At 34.7% G+C, this 20,503-nt stretch overlaps 1 protein-coding gene and 1 long non-coding RNA gene across 8 annotated transcripts; one reads left to right on the plus strand and one right to left on the minus strand.

Annotated features, from left to right (window-relative positions):
- The first annotated feature begins 2,291 nt into the window (after positions 1-2,291).
- LOC114823494 (NEDD8-conjugating enzyme Ubc12-like) lies at positions 2,292-9,978 on the plus strand. Of its 7 annotated transcripts, XR_011578289.1 has the most exons (6): positions 2,356-2,554; positions 2,851-2,959; positions 3,068-3,146; positions 8,258-8,316; positions 9,205-9,417; positions 9,503-9,978. XR_011578289.1 is itself a non-coding variant. In XM_070817496.1 (5 exons), exons 2-5 carry the CDS (start codon positions 2,446-2,448, stop codon positions 3,287-3,289), a joined length of 336 nt encoding a protein of 111 aa, XP_070673597.1. In that variant the 5' UTR covers positions 2,292-2,349; positions 2,441-2,445; the 3' UTR covers positions 3,290-3,439. The 7 variants fall into 7 exon arrangements, 1 of the variants encoding a protein (XP_070673597.1); XM_070817496.1 differs by lacking the exons at positions 8,258-8,316; positions 9,205-9,417; positions 9,503-9,978 and adding exons at positions 2,292-2,349; positions 3,251-3,439 and having other exon boundaries at positions 2,441-2,554; XR_011578290.1 differs by lacking the exons at positions 2,356-2,554; positions 2,851-2,959; positions 3,068-3,146 and adding exons at positions 7,206-7,347; positions 7,451-7,564 and having other exon boundaries at positions 9,185-9,417.
- Positions 9,979-19,161: 9,183 nt separating this feature from the next.
- Positions 19,162-19,975, minus strand: LOC114823397 (uncharacterized). Its single transcript, XR_003771472.2, has 2 exons — positions 19,828-19,975; positions 19,162-19,647 (listed from the first exon to the last, which is right to left on the minus strand). It is a non-coding gene; the product is annotated as an uncharacterized lncRNA (long non-coding RNA).
- Between the last annotated feature and the right edge of the window lie 528 nt (positions 19,976-20,503).

Raw genomic sequence — 20,503 nt, forward strand, 5'->3', positions numbered from 1 at the left:
TCAAACCCTCATGAATAATGTTTTTTATTTGAGGGCAAAATTAATAAAATTAATAATAATTATTGTAGAAGTGTAAAAAATGTAAAAAAATATATATACAATCACTCATATATAAAAAAAGTAAATACTTTAAATTAAAGATCAAATTTATTCATTACATTCTTATAGGGTCGAGGAGTGTATCTGTAAAAAATCATCAAAATCGGAGCTAAAATAACCGTTAAATTGTGATTTTTCGTTTATAACCGTCGAAAACTTTTGTTCCGTTACGTAATGTCTGAATGTTTGTTTTTTACGATTTTTTATGTATGCGATCTCGGAATGTGTACAAATAAGTTTGACGGTTGGATCGTTGAACAAAGTTTCGTAGAATGCATATTGCGTCAAAACAGTAGATTAAACAAACACTTAGAGTTAATATTATACTTCTATTAAGTATAAAATAAGTTTTTGTGGTATCTACTAGTGTAAATACTTTAAATTAAAGATCAAATTTATTCATTACATTCTTATAGGGTCGAGGAGTGTATCTGTAAAAAATCATCAAAATCGGAGCTAAAATAACCGTTAAATTGTGATTTTTTGTTTATAACCGTCGAAAACTTTTGTTCCATTACGTAATGTCTGAATGTTTGTTTTTTACGATTTTTTATGTATGCGATCTCGGAATGTGCCGTTTGATAAAAATCCCATGGTCGTAATATAAAGATCAAAGTTAAAATTGAAAATATAAAGATTATAATTTTCGATATAATCTTTTTTTCAAAGTGTGCACCTAACTTATGTCGATACCAACATGTTTTGATTTCTGATAGTTTTCTATTAAATTATAAAATGTGTTGTCAACTCTGTATTTTAGTTTTAGATATAGTTTGTTCATTGATTTTTATATTAATCATACTTGTAAAATATGTTGTTTCGACTTGCACGGTCGATCTTATGATATTTGCTTATGCAAAGAAATCTTGAACATTCGAGTTCAAATTTCTCTTTCCATAAGTTAAGTGAATTTAGAACATATCCAAATATGTTATTTCAACTTGCATGACCGATCTTATGATTCTTGTACGATACATGAAAAAAAACAGTAACATTTTGCGTAAAATGTATATAAGTGACCGGGTTTAAAAATTTAGCTTCTTTACATACTTGCATGACTACATGGACAAAAACAGTAATAGTATCGATAAAATGTATAAAGTTAATTGCAAAAGGAATGAAAGGGCATAATGGTATTCTGGATATCAGTGGACTGAGAGGGATAATGGTTGGTGGGATTAAGTTTTAGGTTAAGGAGGTTTTGCACCAGTATACAGTTGCGGTCACAATGGCTACATGTTTTTTGATTTTCTGTTTTCCTTTTTCATTTGTCCATAGGAATTTTTAGTACTCATTCCTACCAGCTGCTGCGTTTGAAATCCTATATTTACAGCTATAGTCCCTTACTCCCTCCCTCCCTCCCTTCTCTCTTACTCACTCCCTCTATCTTATTCCTCTGTCCCTCGTCTCTGTAAACTCGCTCCCTCTATCTCCTTCCCCCCTCCCTCTTCTCTGTAAACTCGCTCTTTCTCCTTCTTCTTTCTCCCTCTTCTCTCTTCCACCTTTCTGAAATGGAACATCCCGAGTTGGCTAACATTCTACCTTTCGTTTACGGAGGTATTTTCCTGCTTTTTATTCTATATACTTGTATTGTTTACTTAGGACAACCTGCGGAGGATGACAACCTCCGGAGGGGGAATGCTGCTCAGCTGAGCGTCATTCCCCCTCCGGAGGTTGTCCTTGAGCGTCATTCTCCTCCTCCGCAGGTTGTCCTAAGTAAATAATACAAGCATATAGGATAAAAAGCAGAAAAATACCTCCGTAAACGGAAGTTAGAATGTTATGTCGTTGTTATAATTTGTATTTTTAGTTTTCGAATACATTTTTATTTTTTTTTCAAATACAGTCGAGGATATGTTGTTGATATGATTTGTATTTTTAATTTTTGAACACATTTTTATTTTTATTTTTTCAAATACAACTGACGGCATGTCATTGATATGATTTGTACTTTGGAATTTTTTTTTCAAATACAGCCGACGACATGTCGTTGATATGATTTGTATTTTTAGTTTTCGAATACATTTTTTATTTTTTTTTTCCAAATACAGTCGACTGCATGTTGATATGATTTGTATTTTTGGAAAGAGAAGCCTATGGCCGCACGAACCAGTAGCAGGAAGACAAGAATAGAGAAGAAAGGAAGATTATGAATCCGTTTCATTCCTTGGCCGTCTTCATTGTGCCTCTCCTATCTTTGCTTTCCCATTCCATTTCCTTTCCTTTTGCTTTTCTGCGGCATTTCGTCGAGTTTTGTTCACAAATTGTTAAACACTTACAACAGACATGTATGGTTCATCTTATTACCCGTTTTAAATTTGTGCTTTTCTTTTAATTACAGAAACCATGATCAGATTGTTTAAAGTGAAAGAAAAGCAAAAGGAAACAGCTGAAAACGCAAAAGAGAATGGTCTCGTAAAGAAGCAAAGTGCAGGAGAATTGCGTCTTCATAGAGGTAAATATGATTTTAGGATGTATATATGTTATGATTTGTTGCAATGTGGTACAAAGTTATACGCTTACATGCATATTAAGTTCCTAAATACACGTTTAACTCCAACGTACGTAAAGGCAAGGTTTCTGTGTTTATTTTAATTCCTTCAACCAGTCCTTCAATTGTATTATGACACAGAAATCAACGCAATGACGTTTTAGGATTCATATTGCCGATCCTATTTAGTGAGAAAAGGCTTTGTTGTTGTTGTTGTTGTTGTTGTCGTCCTTCAATTGTATTATGATGTTGTCTTGTAGATATAAGTGAGTTGAACATGCCAGAAGAATGCAAGATTTCATTCCCCAAAGGAAAGGATGATTTGATGGACTTTGAGATTACCATTACACCTTATCGGGGATATTATATGTAAGTAACCTTTGATCTGAAGCTTCATTTGGCTCTCTATACGTTGTTTGGATTTTGCAACTTCGATGTCATCTTGCTGACACCGACATTTTGTACCTCTTGTCGCAGGGGTGGTGGGTTTGTCTTCACGTTTAAAGTTCCCGCAGTCTACCCTCATGAGCCTCCGAAGGTCAAGTGCAAAACCAAGGTAACGAAACCTTAGTTATATCAGAACTTAACTTTCGTGTATATTGGTTACGATCCAAACCATAATATATATCTGGTGTTGTATAATGCATACCATATGTGCAGATCTACCATCTCAACATCGACTTAGAAGGAAACACTTGACTTAACATTCTTCGGGAAGACTGGAAACCTGTCTTAAATATAAACACTGTTATTTACGGATTGTGAAAGCGTGCACATGTACAATTGTGAAAGTCAAACTTGTGATGCACACTAGCTACATGAATAAAAATAGTAACATTTTGCGTAAAATGTATATTTGTGACCGAGTTTAAAAATCTAGCTAGTCTACATACTTGCATGACTACATAGACAAAAACAGTAAGAGTATCCATAAAATGTATAAAGTTGATTGCAAAAGGAATGCAAGGGTATAATGATATTTTGCGTAAATATATATTCATATATTACAGGATGGGACATAAATAGGAAAATTAAAAAGTTCCACTATTTTTATTTTATTTTTCAAATTAAGAAGCATCTGGTTGCTTCGTCAAGGTAGTCTATTTTTTTGGAGTCCAAAAAGACTTACCGAGTTATTTTAGCCTCCATAGCCATTATTGTGTATGCACAAGCGTCAAAAATTGAACAGAGGACATTACCGTGTGAAACATTGAAGATTGATTGTGGTCAACGAATACCATATAGGGAAAGAATTGTGTAGTCCTAATTATCTTCCTCGGACACTTACCTGAGCTTCTGTTCTTATCCGTTTGATAAAAATCCCATGGTCGTAATATAAAGATCAAAGTTAAAATTGAAAATATAATTTTTTTTCTTTTAGATGGAAGTTTCCTGCATGTTTCACTTCCCCTCTTTACTTTACGTCTCAATATCCTCTAGCAATTATTCAGCAGCCATGGATGAGAGGGAGAGATAGAGATCGAGACGGGCGATATTTAAGGGTGAGAATCAAACTCAAGATGTTGAATACTTAATTAAATAAGGGGTACCCTTAAATAAGCTACAAGTCCATCGTTGGTTGAATTGAATGCTTGAATTTAGGCGAACTGTTATGTCTTCGGGCCATTGGGGCCAAGCCCGTCTAAGCTTAATTGTTGCTTATAGATAATTATTTGTAAAAATCGTGTTTATTAATTAGCATATATGCTTCATGTATTCTTGGAACAATATGGGTTCACAATTTTAGTTCCTTAGCTTTGAATACAAAATGATACGACAAATTCAAAAACTAGTTCCCGTTGTTAGACTCGTGTAACTTTATTAACAAAAAAGAAAAACATCAACCTTGTTTTATGAAACTGGCGGGGTGAGCTAGACCAGAGTAAATGAGCATCCAACCATAGCTTAATCCGAGCGACGCCATTTTTGTCTCTGACTTGACGGATCATAGACTGTATTCTGTGTTACAGTTGCATCCCAAACTTGTTATATGAGAATAGTATGATATTTATTATTTCGATAAACTCGTTTTCGAGTTGCATATTAATTGGTTCCTCCCATAGGCTCTGTTTACTTCTCTTCCAACCCAAAACCCAGCAAAAGGCCAAAAATTTCAGTGGGTATATCTGTTCCATGCTGGGTCTGCAACATCTCACATCGATCAACAGAGAGAAAGTGATATGCCTTATATATACATGTTCACCTCCATTTACTACGAGACCTTTTGAAACCTCACTGGCTTCGAAGTTCATCGGAACTCCGAAGTTAAATGAGTTCGAGCGAGAACAATCCAAAGATGGATGATCCACTAAGAAGTTTTTGTGTTTTTCCATAAACAAAATCGTGCAAGCTGACCTAAAACAGATAATATCGTGCTACGATAAAATCAGTCTGGAATGAGACAGGGTCTGCGTTGCCATGCTTGGTGTGTACTGAGGGGAGAAGTGCTGGGTCTGCGTTGTCGACACACCATCACAATATTTCAGTAATTTTCTGGGTCACCAAAATTATTGTATATATCTAATTTTAAATTGACTTGGTCGTTGCTTGGTCTTACACACCAGTCCAAAAACAAGGCTAATTTGGTAAATTCATCAAAACCAGAAGCAGCAGAAAAGCCAGCCTCTTCCCTTCCTTCCCAAGCCCACTTAAACACCATGACCCAACCACTCCCACCCTCACCAGAGAAAAATGCGTGACAGAGTCCTTACCATAGGTAAATGAAAGTTGTGGCCCTCCCTCAGCCTGCGGTCAATCAGTCATCCCTCCCTCAGCCTGCGGTCAATCAGTCATAGCTTGTCACATCTTTCATAAGTTCATAGGTTCAACTGGCATTTCCAAAAAAAAATGTGGAAACAAAGAATTTTGTTATTGCCAGAATCCAAATAAAGGTTTTACATATAATATTATTGTTTGTGTCAAACGATTATCACTTACTAATTATCTCCACTTCTTAAAGTTTCAAAGCTCATTTGATATCTTAATGATTTAAATAATAAGATTCAACTAGGGGTCCAAGTCGGAATGAGATTTTAATTTTTGACAATAAATTTTTTTGAATCTCTACACAAAAATTTCGAATTTAATGTTTTTTCAAAAGTTGAAATGAAAATTTGAATGGATTGAGAGATTCTGATAACTTGGAATTTTCGATATAATCTTTTTTTCAAAGTGTGCACCTAACTTATGTCGATACCAACATGTTTTGATTTCTGATAGTTTTCTATTAAATTATAAAATGTGTTGTCAACTCTGTATTTTAGTTTTAGATATAGTTTGTTCATTGATTTTTATATTAATCATACTTGTAAAATATGTTGTTTCGACTTGCACGGTCGATCTTATGATATTTGCTTATGCAAAGAAATCTTGAACATTCGAGTTCAAATTTCTCTTTCCACAAGTTAAGTGAATTTAGAACATATCCAAATATGTTATTTCAACTTGCATGACCGATCTTATGATTCTTGTACGATACATGAAAAAGAACAGTAACATTTTGTGTAAAATGTATATAAGTGACCGGGTTTAAAAATTTAGCTTCTTTACATACTTGCATGACTACATGGACAAAAACAGTAATAGTATCGATAAAATGTATAAAGTTAATTGCAAAAGGAATGAAAGGGCATAATGGTATTCTGGATATCAGTGGACTGAGAGGGATAGTGGTTGGTGGGATTAAGTTTTAGGTTAAGGAGGTTTTGCACCAGTATACAGTTGCGGTCACAATGGCGACATGTTTTTTGATTTTCTGTTTTCCTTTTTTATTTGTCCAAAGGAATTTTTAGTACCCATTCCTACCAGCTGCTGCGTTTGAAATCCTATATTTACAGCTATAGTCACTCACTCACTCCCTCCCTCCCTTCTCTCTTACTCACTCCCTCTATCTCATTCCTCTGTCCCTCGTCTCTGTAAACTCGCTCCCTCTATCGCCTTCCTCTCTCCCTCTTCTCTGTAAACTCGCTCTCTCTCCTTCTTCTTTCTCCCTCTTCTCTCTTCCACCTTTCTGAAATGGAACATCCCGAGTTGGCTAACATTCTACCTTTCGTTTACGGAGGTATTTTCTGCTTTTTATTCTATATATTTGTATTGTTTACTTAGGACAACCTGCGGAGGATGACAACCTCCGGAGGGGGAATGCTGCTCAGCTGAGCGTCATTCCCCCTCCGGAGGTTGTCCTTGAGCGTCATTCTCCTCCTCCGCAGGTTGTCCTAAGTAAATAATACAAGCATATAGGATAAAAAGCAGAAAAATACCTCCGTAAACGGAAGTTAGAATGTTATGTCGTTGATATAATTTGTATTTTTAGTTTTCGAATACATTTTTATTTTTTTTTCAAATACAGTAGAGGATATGTTGTTGATATGATTTGTATTTTTAATTTTTGAACACATTTTTATTTTTATTTTTTCAAATACAACTGACGGCATGTCATTGATATGATTTGTACTTTGGAATTTTTTTTTTCAAATACAGCCGACGACATGTCGTTGATATGATTTGTATTTTTAGTTTTCGAATACATTTTTTATTTTTTTTTTCCAAATACAGTCGACTGCATGTTGATATGATTTGTATTTTTGGAAAGAGAAGCCTATGGCCGCACGAACCAGTAGCAGGAAGACAAGAATAGAGAAGAAAGGAAGATTATAAATCCGTTTCATTCCTTGGCCGTCTTCATTGTGCCTCTCCTATCTTTGCTTTCCCATTCCATTTCCTTTCCTTTTGCTTTTCTGCGGCATTTCGTCGAGCAGGTTTTCTTCGATGTTTTTGTTCACAAATTGTTAACACTTACAACAGACATGTATGGTTCATCTTATTACCCGTTTTAAATTTGTGCTTTTCTTTTAATTACAGAAACCATGATCAGATTGTTTAAAGTGAAAGAAAAGCAAAAGGAAACAGCTGAAAACGCAAAGGAGAATGGTCTCGTAAAGAAGCAAAGTGCAGGAGAATTGCGTCTTCATAGAGGTAAATATAATTTTAGGATGTATATATGTTATGATTTGTTGCAATGTGGTACAAAGTTATACGCTTACATGCATATTAAGTTCCACCTCAATCATTTACGGTCTTGTCTCGTGGCAAATTTTCAGCCCATAATTTGCGGGTGCATGTATAAAATCATAACTATTATACGTATGACTTAGCATTTTGCTCATTCGGAGTATTAGATTAAATTCATGAAAACATAAAACTTCAGAGAAATGGGACTACATAGTGGCAGTGTCCCAATCCCTTATGCATCGTCATGTGCTTTAATTTACTGACATAACATTTCATGATTAGTTTAAAACATCATCACTTTAGCATGTTAGTTGTATGCGAGTTCTTCTCCCAAAGATGCATGAATGCAAATTGCAATCAGTTTTTCAGCATGTTTGATCCATATCCCGTAATTTTGGGTTGGGCCTGGTGAAATAGGCATTAAATGTTGGAATTCAAAGCCCATTATCTTACCCAAAAGCCGTTTTCCTTCTTCCTCTTGTGCAACTCAAATCCCCATGAACACTGTTATTTACGGATTGTATCACCTGTTCACGGTATCTCTGATCGTAACACAAAATATTTCGTGACCTCAAACAAATTATCCGTTTTGTTGTTGCTAGGTTTTATTTGGATGTGTACCTGTTGTGAACTCAAATCCTGCATTTCTTCATGCAGGAACCTAACATCGACTTAGAAGCGGGAGCTGTTGCTGAACCGAAATCAAATTCATCACAGTATGCTTCCATGTCTTTCAATGCATCTTTATAGCACCGTTTATTTTTCTAATTCCATTTGTGAGATGATATGGTGGCGATCAATTGTCAATTTAGGACAAAAATCACCCTAAAGATAGTCAGGTTCTTAGGAATATGATGCATCAGGGAAAGCAATAGAGATATTTTTATGTCCTCTAGGTTTATGTAACGAAGATTATAGATCCCGAATGCATAATTTGCATTTTTACATAGTATGCTGTTCCTACCACCTGATTTCCTTTGTCTTATTTATTAGACATAGCCCTAAGTTTTCTGGATTTTGCCCTAGGAATAAATGCTGTATTTCTAGTGCATTTTATGAAATTGATAGGCAGTGGAAAAAATCTTAAAGGTTATGAATATGCATTATTTGGTCTTTCAATTACAACTTGCATCTTGTACTTTTATTTTAAAGTCATCAAGAGACTGTAATTGAAGGGATTGAGAATCCACGGACTTTTTTTTCTTCATTTTTCGGGTATCATACATAAAATGAAAAAGGTATGATACCCCAAAAATGAAAAAAAAAAAAAAGTTCGTGGATTCTCAATCCCTCCAATTACAGTCTCTTGATGACTTTAAAATAAAAGTACAGGATGCAAATTGTAATTGAAAGACCAAATAATGCATATTCATAACCTTTAAGGTTTTTCCACTGTCTATCAATTTTATAGAATGCACTAGAATTACAACATTTATCCCCAGACAAAATCCAGAAAACTTAGAGCTCTACTATGTCTCAAAAATAAAATAAAAAAGGAAAGCAAGAATGCGAAATTATGTACAATCTTTTATTACATTCTTATTTAATTGATTACATTCCTATGTTGTTTGTGCTTACGAAAAGGCATATCCCGTTGAAGGTAGGGTCGAAACCGAAACTGCATGGTTAATCGCTAAAAGATGTTTTCTTGTGCGGAAGAAATTTCATGAAATTATAGCAGTCGGTATGGAACTAGTCGTACGAAAAGTGCACTTACTAGTATGATAAAAAATTTGAGTTTTGCATTAGGCAGTTGTTGCGATGCTCAGACAAAAGCGGTGAAAAATTATCAAGGTGACACAAATAATGGGGATGAGGTAACAATTTTCTATTTTTTTTTTGTCAGCACCTACTTTTATTTTTTTGAGATAATTATTTTTTTTCCCACTTTATTTGTTTTAGTTGATGCGAGCAAACAGTTGGTACCTAATTTTGCCCAAATTCATCACAAGGTTCAACCATCACAAATGTTGGAAGGTTGTGAAAATTTGCCCAACATACTGAATTATTAAGTGTGTTTCTAACGTTGTTCCAAAGGAGACGACGTTAAAAGGTGAGACTGACAAGTAGAGTGGTTTATTTTATAGAAGTCAAGTTGAGTATGCAAGGAACTTCAGATTGATAAAAGAGATTGGGAAGCTATGTTCATGAAGGTTGACGACAAAGCATCGCCGAACACACAAGCTTTTTGTAGGCACAAATTAAGGAAAGTGACAAGAAGAAGAAATCTTTTATGTGATGAGGCACCTCGAACCTCAGTGAAGACGAACCTAGCATCACAAATTGGTTTGGGTACATATAATTATTAGGTTATCTTATTAGATTTTTAAGATGTACCCCTTTTTATTTGAGAAATAAAATTTAATTATAATGTTTCATTGATTTATGTAAAAAACATAATTTAACAAAGCACTTTAATTAAATAATAGAACTATATATTAAACAAATAAATATCGAATAGTTACAACAATGCCGTTTAATATTTACTTCTCATTACTTGGGCTTTAATTAATATAATTGCAGATTGCATCCGCTATATTAATTGAACATAGCACCAATTAATTAAGTTTTGCTCTTTATATTGTTCTTTTACACTTTATGAACTTACAGTTATGTGAATTAAATCTTTGAAAATATATGTGCCCCGGTTTGAATCCCCAAGCATGGTGTCGTAGGTTTGGTATAAGCGTTCGAGTTCAAATCTTTTTTCTCATAAGTTATATGAATTTGGAGTATTCATCAACTTACATGGTCGGTCTTATAATCCTTGTGCGACATAAATAAAAAGTGTACATGTACAGTTGTGTTTTAAAGTCGAGATCTTGATGCTCCCAAGATACATGAACAAAAATAGTTACACTATTCATAGATTGTACATAAGCGATCGGATTTAGATTCATAGATTGTCTCTGTTAGACTAAAAACTTTAGGGTTTTAGAAAATTGGAGGTCTTGTGCGGTAACACTACGTGCACCATTCTACTTAAGTGAGGGAAAATAATACTAATACCTTTGGATTAAGCCTAATGAAGTAGGTTCGAGGTTCATGGGTGGTCTTGCTTTAAGTTGATTATAGAAGGAGTGCAAAGGTATCACTGGTTTTTTGGATATTCAGGATAGAACCACCCGTAACTCAGCCGGGGGGCGGGAAATGGTTTTTGGATATTTAGGGTGTGTGAATAGTTGACAGAGAATACTTTAGGGGTGTGATATTCACACACCCCATTTTACTTCTCACGCATACCTTTTTAATTTTCAACCGTAAGATTGGATGAATTGAAGAATATCAACTGACATAATTTATCAATGGGTGTGTGAGAAGTAAAATGAGATGTGTGGATAGCACATCCCATACTTTCTTGTACCGCACACATAAATTGATAACCAAGTGTTATTATATAAGTAAATGAACACTTCAAGGCACTTGCCATTTGGTATGGTTGTGAGTTTGCTAAGTCTATGGGCTTGCATAGAATTATTGTTGAATCAGATTCTAAAGAGAACATTTCTGCTTTGGCTCATGATATGTCCTCTGGCCGCTAGGAGGCTTATCCTACATTGACTAAAATATTAAGGCTTAAGGATATCTTCCAATCATGCCGCTGGTCTTGGGTTCCGAGATCGGTCAATCTGGCGGCGAACCACTTGGCGTCGAGAAGTAACACGGAGATGTGCGTGTCTACTTGGATTAGCCGTCCCCCATCGTCGTTGGTTCATATTTTGAACAAGGATGGTCTCCCTTGTCCCCCATAATTGTATTTTGGTAGTGAAAGGGGTGACGCTTGGCACTTGGTGCTGTGTCTTTAGTCTGTACTCCCATCTTCACTGCTTTCTATTTTTCTCCTCTGGTTGTTGCCTCCTGGTAGGCTTCCTTGTGTTTTAGCTCCGGCCCTGGTTATGAATTTATCCAGTTTCTCAAAAAAAAAAAAAAAATTGGACACATCAGCACTTCAACTCAGGGGGTAACCAGAGGTTTAGTCAGCTATATGACTCGGTCCACTAGGCCTCTTGACTTGGGCTGGATCTTGTAAAAGTTGATGGGGCCTCAACGTGGGTTGTGTCAAAGCTTTTACACACTACAGTACTTGAGAAAATAAAATGTTAGGATTAGATGCAACATGCGGGTTTGGAACCCAAGTGATTGATTTAGGTTGTATGTTATTTTTTTTATGAACTATGGTGTGGCTTAAGGTAGCTAGAGTAATGTACAAACATTGTTCTCGTTATATTTTAAAAAATCTCTCCATGTTAGCACGTGTGTTATGATGGATAAAATCGTAATAGCAGATGGAATTTAACAATGTTTTCAAGGAGACAATAATACAATATCTACTTGAATAGGGTTAATTGAATTCCAGATTTCCAATTGAGGAGTAAGGAGGAGGTGGGTCCCAGTGATCCTGCCAATGGGTGTAGGATTTTCTCCCTTCCTATTACCATCCCATTACATCCCCTCCTCTCACTCTTCTTTTTGCATTATTTTCTATATAAAATTTTCAAGACAAGATATAAACATGGCGTAATTGCAACCGTTTAAATAAGAGGTGATGGAAGGGGGAGAGATTAGGAGGGGAGTTCCTACTCCATAAAACTTGGACTCAGCAAATGTCACGCCTGTACAACAATTGTTGATGGCAGATCACCGACTGCTTAGAAGCCGGACTTGTCTTTGTTTTGTAGGCTCAGGCGCAGACTGCGTGTCTGGCTCTGATATGGACAAGGATTGTCTGCCCTCCATTTCCAGTGCCCTCCCCGTGCCCTCCTGTTTGTGTAATCACGGTTAAGCCACGTCAACATTTTATATTACTATTCATTTTTGTCTTATTATATATATAAAAAAAACAATATAAAATGTTGACGTGGCTTAACCATGACCACACAAAACAGAAGAGCACGGGGAGGGCATCAGAAGTGGAGGGCAGACAATCCTTATCCCTCTGATATGCCATGCTGCAGGCTATAGATGTCCTAAACCCTTTTTTTGGAGCTTTGTTTTTTAAGAAAACTAATGAAATGTTTGAAAACTTTGAGTTTTAATCATAAAGACAAAATAGAAGGTAAAATAAATAATATCATAATTGATATTTTAGTGTAAAAATGTAATTTTTCGTTAAAATATACAGTACCGAGAGGTTTTCTCTAAAATTTGTTTGTTTTTGTTGTTTGGGGGTAGGGGTAGACACCCCCTAGCTAAGACTAAGACTGGACAATATCAGCTTTTGTCCTACGATTTTGGTACGATGTAGGCAGCTTATCTCCTCAGACCTGACCTCGTTGCTTTGGTCTGTGGCTGATGGGTGGACACGTCCAATTGATACATTACAATGGCCGTGATTTCGTTCACCTGCCAAAAGATTTTGCATCTATGGAGTTGCTTTTTTATTTTTTGGAAGGAAAAGTCGACATCATTAACTTGAAAAATTATAAAGAGTTATAACGAAAAGATCATAGTACTGTTTATTTTAACGAGAATTCACATTGTTATACTAAAAAGTCAAACTTGATACTATTTATTTTACCCTTTATTTTGTCCTTATCGTTAAAACTCAAAGTTTTCAAGTCATTTTCATTAGTTTTCCTAAAATTATATTGTTTGTTGAATGAGAAGGTCCAGAATAACATTTGGAGGCTCCTCAATCCAAACTACAAGCCTAAACAAGAAACATGTTTAATAGCCGATCCTTGGCATAAGGTCATGCTTGGAAAGACCTTTAGGAGTGGTTTGGGAGTGAGGTGCTTAAAAAAAAAACACTCATGAAAAAAAGCTGTAAGGGTTTTAGGTGTTTGGTAAACTAAAAAAAAAGGCTTATTTTGGAAGCTGCTGTGAGAATAAGCTGAAATCAAAGAAAAAAGCTAAAGCAGCTATTTACAGCTTTGGAAAACTAGTTTTTTTTCAAAGCACACAGAGTTACAGTGCTCCTTTAATGAAAATACCCACTATCAGACTGCTTTTTTTTTTCCAAAAGCACTTTTACAAAAAAATTTACCAAACACTCGACTGATTTATTTCACAGCCGCTTATTCTCACAGCAGCTTTTTGTCAAAGCACAACAATACCAAATCAGCCCTTAGTTACACTGAGCCACCTAAGACTAAAGGATTTCGAGTGTTCAAACTGGAGTGTGATATTGATGCTGGTCCACAATGGATGGAGGTTGTTGAACTTGGTGGTCGGGTATTATTTGTGAGCAACCACCATTCCGCCGTATATTGTACTCTATGGTCAAAAGGTAGAAAAAAAAAATATTTATTTTGACTTTGATTACTCGTGTTATGACTCAACCGGATGTAACTATGGAATATTTTCCTTCACAAATAAGAGTATTAGGCATTTTAGTTGCCCCAAAAGTCGTTCTTGGTCGCAGTTGTATACCACATCTTTATGGTTCGTACCCGATCTTTGATAGGCTAGTTTAATTAAATTTTGTTTTGTTTCCTTTTTTAGTTGGAAATATTTGCTTTTTTATTCTTATTCTTATGAAAATCGTTTACTTCTCATACTTATATGCACTTAATACATATATAACTAATGTGAATATATGTATTTAATACAATCTCTTTTATAAGCTAGATAAATTTAGAGCATCTAGATATTATATTAATTTGCATGGTTGATCTTATAATCCTTGTGCGGTATAAATAAAAAGTGTATATGTACAATCGTGAAAGTCGAATTGTGATGGTCCCGAGCTACATGAAACAAAATAATAAAATTCTAGACAAACTGTATATATGTGACCGGATTAAAATATAGAATACAGTAGCGTTTAGTACAATGCAAAAACGTCAAAGAGCCTTGCACTCTGTTCTAGCAAAACCATTCCTGATTTCATATATAAAATGAGGTACATGAGAGATGTAGTCTTCGTACTCTTTTCTAGCAGCCAAACATACAAAAATGGACTTAAATTAATGAGATCCCAACAAAAGTAGGCTTTTTAGCTAAAATGATCACTGAGATTTGCATAACTCATCACTTTGATACCTAAGATTTGAAATCAATAGAAGTGGTCTTTGAGTTTGTCCACAAGCAATCATTTTGGTCATTCCATGAAAAATTGTGTTAAATAAGGAGCAAAATGACAAAAATACCCTCAATTTAATGAACAATGACCAAATGATTTGATAAAAAGTAAGGGTATTTTTGTCATTTTAGCATTATTTAATGAAATTTTTTCATGAAATGACCAAAATGATTGATGGTAGACAAACTCATGGACCACTTTTATTGATTTCAAATTTCAAGGACCAAAGTGAGAAGTTATACAAATTTCATAGACCATTTTGGCTAAAAAGCCACGAAAGTATTAGGCAGGATAGAGATCGCATTTACATAATTATATGTGTGATTTAGTACCGAGTAGGCATGCATCCCATTGTCCAATTAAAGCACAGCTTAAATTTTGAAAGAGAAATGATAAAGCAATAGAAATTCCAATTCACACCTAAATAAGGAGATCATCATTCGCCATTATTTATACCGAGCGAAGAGAGACTTACTTGCATATTAAACGTTAAGATGTCATTAGTTATAATAGTATTTTGAATTAATTACATATTATTTTGTTGTTTAATTTTTCTTCACGATAATAAATAATTGGTTTGAGATCTCACAACAGCGACATCGATCATGGCAATTTAAATTTGCGTACCTGTAGTAATGTTATGTATTATGCATTGATATATATATACACACAAACACACACGCACACATATATATGTGCATATATATATATATACATATATATTCATATGCAATTGCAATTTTGTGTAAATAATTGAGAGATGAAGTCATTATTTGCTGTTTTGAGGATCATGTATATATTCATATACAATTGCAATTTTGTATAAATAGTGCAACCTTGATGGATAATGTTACTGTTTTTGTGTAATTTTTCTTAGCCTCCGTCTGACTAACACCTAGTGCAACCTTGATGGATAATGTTACTGTTTTGTGTAAATGTAATGATAATCATGTTTCATATAGTCTATTTTCCTAACAAAGACATATCAAACACTGCAAGAAAACACGGCTACTGGGACAATATTTTATGCGAAGCCCAACAATTGTAACATTAGATCATGAAACATCGTTTCACCTATTGAGCGTAACTTGCACCTGGAAATCGCCATGCTAGGCTCAGTAACCATTTGGATTATAGGTCTCATTCTGTCGCAGTTTTCGATATGCCTAAAAGTACGACAATACAGATAAATAGGATTTACCATTATAGTAATAACTAATCTCCGAGCTCAAAGACAAAAACCAAGACAACATCAAATTGTCGAGAAAATTTTCAGTGTCATGAGAATATGTCAAGTACACTAAGTGTTGAATACGTAAAAAAAATTTAACAATTTATATTATAACACTTTGTATCCTGTGCCGTTTTCGTGACACACTGAACACTTCCTCTGAAATGGGCACATTGAACACTTCCTCCAAAATGCCAGCTAATGACTTACCTAGACGTGAGAAGAACTCGTTGAGTTCTCCTAACAAGTCTCCAAGACCAAACCCCCGATCATATACCAAACCTAAAACTAGAAGATGGAATTCAGTACACACAATCTATCTAATGGAACTGTTAACTACGTTGCAAAAGATAAAAGATTAGTTCAAAAGAAGATGATATAGAGAGAAACAAGAGAGAGATTGAAAAGGAAAAATGAAAGCTCTTGAATTGATTGATCTTTATGATACAATAGGTCTAGCATAATATGCAAACACACATTACACCAAATGTTATAATGCAATTCGTAGATTCTTTTTTTTTTTTTTTAAGTTTCCAACTAATTGAGTTATTACATTTTGTTGTACCAAACATTGTTCCTGATAGATTTTTAAAAATCTCTCCAAATTATCATGTGTGTTATGATGGATAAAATTGTAATAGGAGAACTGTCAAAATCGTAATTGGAGATTGAATTTAACAATGTATTTAAGGAGACAATTATACCATATATACTTAAACAAAGTTGAATTGAAATCCAAATTTCCAATTGAGGTGTGAAGAGGAGGTGGGAGGAGGAGGTTGGCTACACGTTTTTTTGTTTTTCTATTTTCATTTTTTGTTTATCCAAAGGGGTACAAAACAGGTCATGGCCCGGAGAGGACAAAGACGACGTTCTCGGCTCCCGGTTCAATGCCGCCTCATACGCCTTTTTTTTTTCTTTTCTTTTCTCTATTTTTTCAGGAATTGCTTTCAATAACAACACCAAGCATGCTCCAACAATTTTGGTCTAGCAATAGGTGGCTGCTTCGTTGTTTTGGTTTGTATTGTGGGAGAGCAAGGTGCCGGCCAAATGTGAGGGAGAAGCTGGAGCTTGGTTTGCAAGAATAGTAGATATGTTGGTGTTCGGTTAGAGAGGTAAGAATGATTAAAATTTTATTCATTAAATTAATTTAATGTTGTTTAATATATACCCCTCTTACGATTTTCAGTGTTTTAACAAAACTCCCTAGATTTTAAGAAGAGAAATTTTATTTGAGCTCAAATAACTTCATATGACTTAAAACCAACTTTAAATGTGGATTGTTTTTTTGTTATTTTTTTGTTTGTAATTATTTCATAATTATCATCAAGTAAAAGTTGGAATTAACAACAAAACTAAAATTTATGAATAAACTCACATTTAGTAATCAAACCTACTTCGCTCAATATTTATCATATGTTTTCTAGTGTGTTAATATTGCCTACGAAAATATGTTGTTTCGACTTTCATGGCTGGTCTTATGATATTTGTTTATGCAAAGGAATCTGGAATGTTCGAGTTCAAATTTCTCTTTCCATAAGTTAAGTGAATTTAGAGCATATCCAAATATGTTATTTCAACTTGCATGATTGGTCTTACAATTCTTGTACGACATAATAAAACGTGCACATGTACAATTGCGAAAATCGAACTTGTAATGCGCACGAGCACATGAACAAAAACAGTAAGATTTTGCGTAAATTGTATATACGTGACTGAGTTAAAAAATCTAGGCCAGAGCTAGGCTTTTGACAAACGAGAATTAACTTTTCATTTTTATAATTGAGTAGACAACTATCAGAAATCAAACCATTTTGGTATCCGAATAAGTTGGGTGCATACTTTGAAAAAATTTATATCAGAAATTCCTAGTTATCAGAATTGCAAAATGCCATTCTGACTTTCATTTTAACTTTTGAAAAAACATTCAGATTCAAAATATTTGTGTACAGATTCAAAAAATTTATTGTCGAAAATTAGAAATCCATTCCGACTTAACTCCTAGTTGAATCTTATTATTTAAATCATAAAGATATCATAAGAGTTGAACTCTAGCTTACCTGAAATAAATAATTTCATCTTTATCACAAACCGAATGTTGTATCCACCATTAGCTATTCATGGTTGGAACATAAAAAAAAATAGAGATAATTAGTAAGTGATAATCATTGGACACGAACAATTCATAAGTTAGTTATCATTATCCATTCTATTTACGGAGCTATTTTCCTCTTGTTTGTCTTGTATGCCTGTTATTCTTACTGTAGAACCACTGGAGGATGGGGAGGGGAATGGTCAGCAAGGTCAACAAGTAAGCCGCGATCAACAGGGGCGGGGCGACCGTGGCTGTCATCAACAAGCACGTGGTCGTCGTAGACGAGATCAACAAGATGTCGGCAAGGGTGGCAAAAAGCGGGAGTTGTTGCTGATCCGAAAATCAAATTCACCACAACAACAGTATGGTTTAGGGCTTAAATGTTTTTCAATGCTTCTTTATAGCATTGTCTATTTTACTAATTACAGCTACCGCAACCATCACGTCCCCCATAGAATACCTTCATACACAGCTCCATCTCTAATATAATTATGGTGGCAATCATTCATTGATTTAGGTCAAAAATCATCCCAAAAAATAGTCATGTTCTTAGGAATAGGATGCATCAAGGAAGCAACAGAGATATTTTTATGGGCTCTAGGTACTTATTTACATATTATTATAGATCTCGAATGCATAATGTGCGTTTTTTTACCCTAGTATGTTGTTCCTACTACTTGATTTCCTTTGTCTTATTATTTAGACATAGTAGAGCCCTAAGTTTTCTGGATTTTGCCCTAGGGATAAATGCTGTAATTCTAATGCATTTTATAAAATTAACGGACAGTGGAAAAAATCTGAAAGATTATGAATATGCATTATTCGGGCTTTCAATTACAACTTGCATGTCTCTACTTTTATTTAAAAGTGATCAGGAGACTGTAATTGAAGGGATTGAGAATCCATAGACCTTTTTTCATTTTTAGGTGTATCATATATTTTCTCATTATTAGGGTTGCGAATTAAAATGGTACATATTAAAAATAAAAACATTATGATACACCTAAAAATGAAAAGAAAAACAAAGTTTTGTGGATTCACAATCCCTTCAATTACATTCTCCTAATGACTTTTAAATAAAAATAGAGAAATGCAAGTTGTAATTGAAAGAACGAATAATGCATATTCATAACCTTAAAGATTTTTTCCACCGTCCATCAATTTTATAAAACGCACTGGAATTACAGCATATATCCCTAAGGCAGAATCCAGAAAACTTAGGGCTCCACTATGTCTCAAAAATAAGACATAGGAAATCAGGTAGTAGGAACAACATACTAGGGTAAAAACACAAATTATGCATTCGGGATCTATAATATTTTGTAAATAAAGACCCAGAGCCTATAAAAATATCTCTATTGCTTCCCTGATGCATCTTATTCCTAAGAACTTGACAATCTTTGGGGTGATTTTTTACTTAAATCGACAAATGATCTCCACCATAATTATATCACAAATCACATATTGAACTGTGGTACAAAGGTAATCTATAGGGGACGTGATGGCCGCGAAAGCTAGAATTAATAAAATAGATGGTGCTATAAAGAAGCATTGAAAGACATGGAAGCATACTGTTGCGGTGGTGAATTTGATTTCCGGTTCAGCAACAGCTCCCACTTCTTGACCACTGCCGCCAATATCTTGTTCAGCAATTGGTCCCCTTCTTGACCACTGTTGTCGACATATCATAAAGGATCCTGAAAGAGTCCGCATACCATTAATCCTGTTATTTTTGTGCTCTGCATTTTTTTTTTCACCGACTTTAAATTTCTTATCACACTAGCAAATCTTATACATAAATCTTAAAAGAAATTACAAATTATTGAGTCTAGGATCAACAGAAGCAATTACGACATTTCAGATATGGGATAAAATACATTTTCATAGTTGGAAAATGATGCTAAAGCCTCTTGTGTTTCAGAAGGAAGTATATCCTTGCAGTGATGAGAGTTAGGAGGAATTGAGAAGGGAGAGAGAGTGAGGCGTGAAGATTGCAGAATGAATTGGGAAAAGATGAGGGTCTCAAGGAAGTATGAAATGATTTGGAATTGGGAAGGTGGTAGTGTTATTATATAGTGTTAGAGAAGCGAAAGGTTTTAGGGTTTTCATGTCTCAAATTACCTGACTCTCACTTCCCAAATTAACCTTGTAATGACCTATGAATATCCGCTAAAATATGTTGTGTGATCGCATAATTTGGCATGAGTAGTGGGGATACCTTGGTAAAAGAAAAGAGGTGAGGTTGGTAGGTGAGAGTAATGGGGATATCTTATTCAGTACGTACTATTTTGTTGTTTTTTTTATCTACTGCATTATTCACATCAATGCGTTTCGGGTTGGAAAGATAGAGAGGAGAGGGCTCGGCCTTGTTAGTTGTCACCATCCCAGAAACAAGCCCTTCACTTTCTGGGGCACATGAAAGTTGCATAGCATACAAACCCCCAATAGACATGCCCATTCAATTCAACTTTTTGTCCTCTCTCTTCCTCTCTGGTAACCTAGCTACATCCATTGTATTTTTTCAGTTTGCTTGCTCAATTGCTTTCTAGGAAG

The sequence above is a fragment of the Malus domestica genome, chromosome 17, assembly GCF_042453785.1.
Source record: "Malus domestica chromosome 17, GDT2T_hap1".
In the NCBI taxonomy this organism is placed as follows: Eukaryota; Viridiplantae; Streptophyta; class Magnoliopsida; order Rosales; family Rosaceae; genus Malus; species Malus domestica.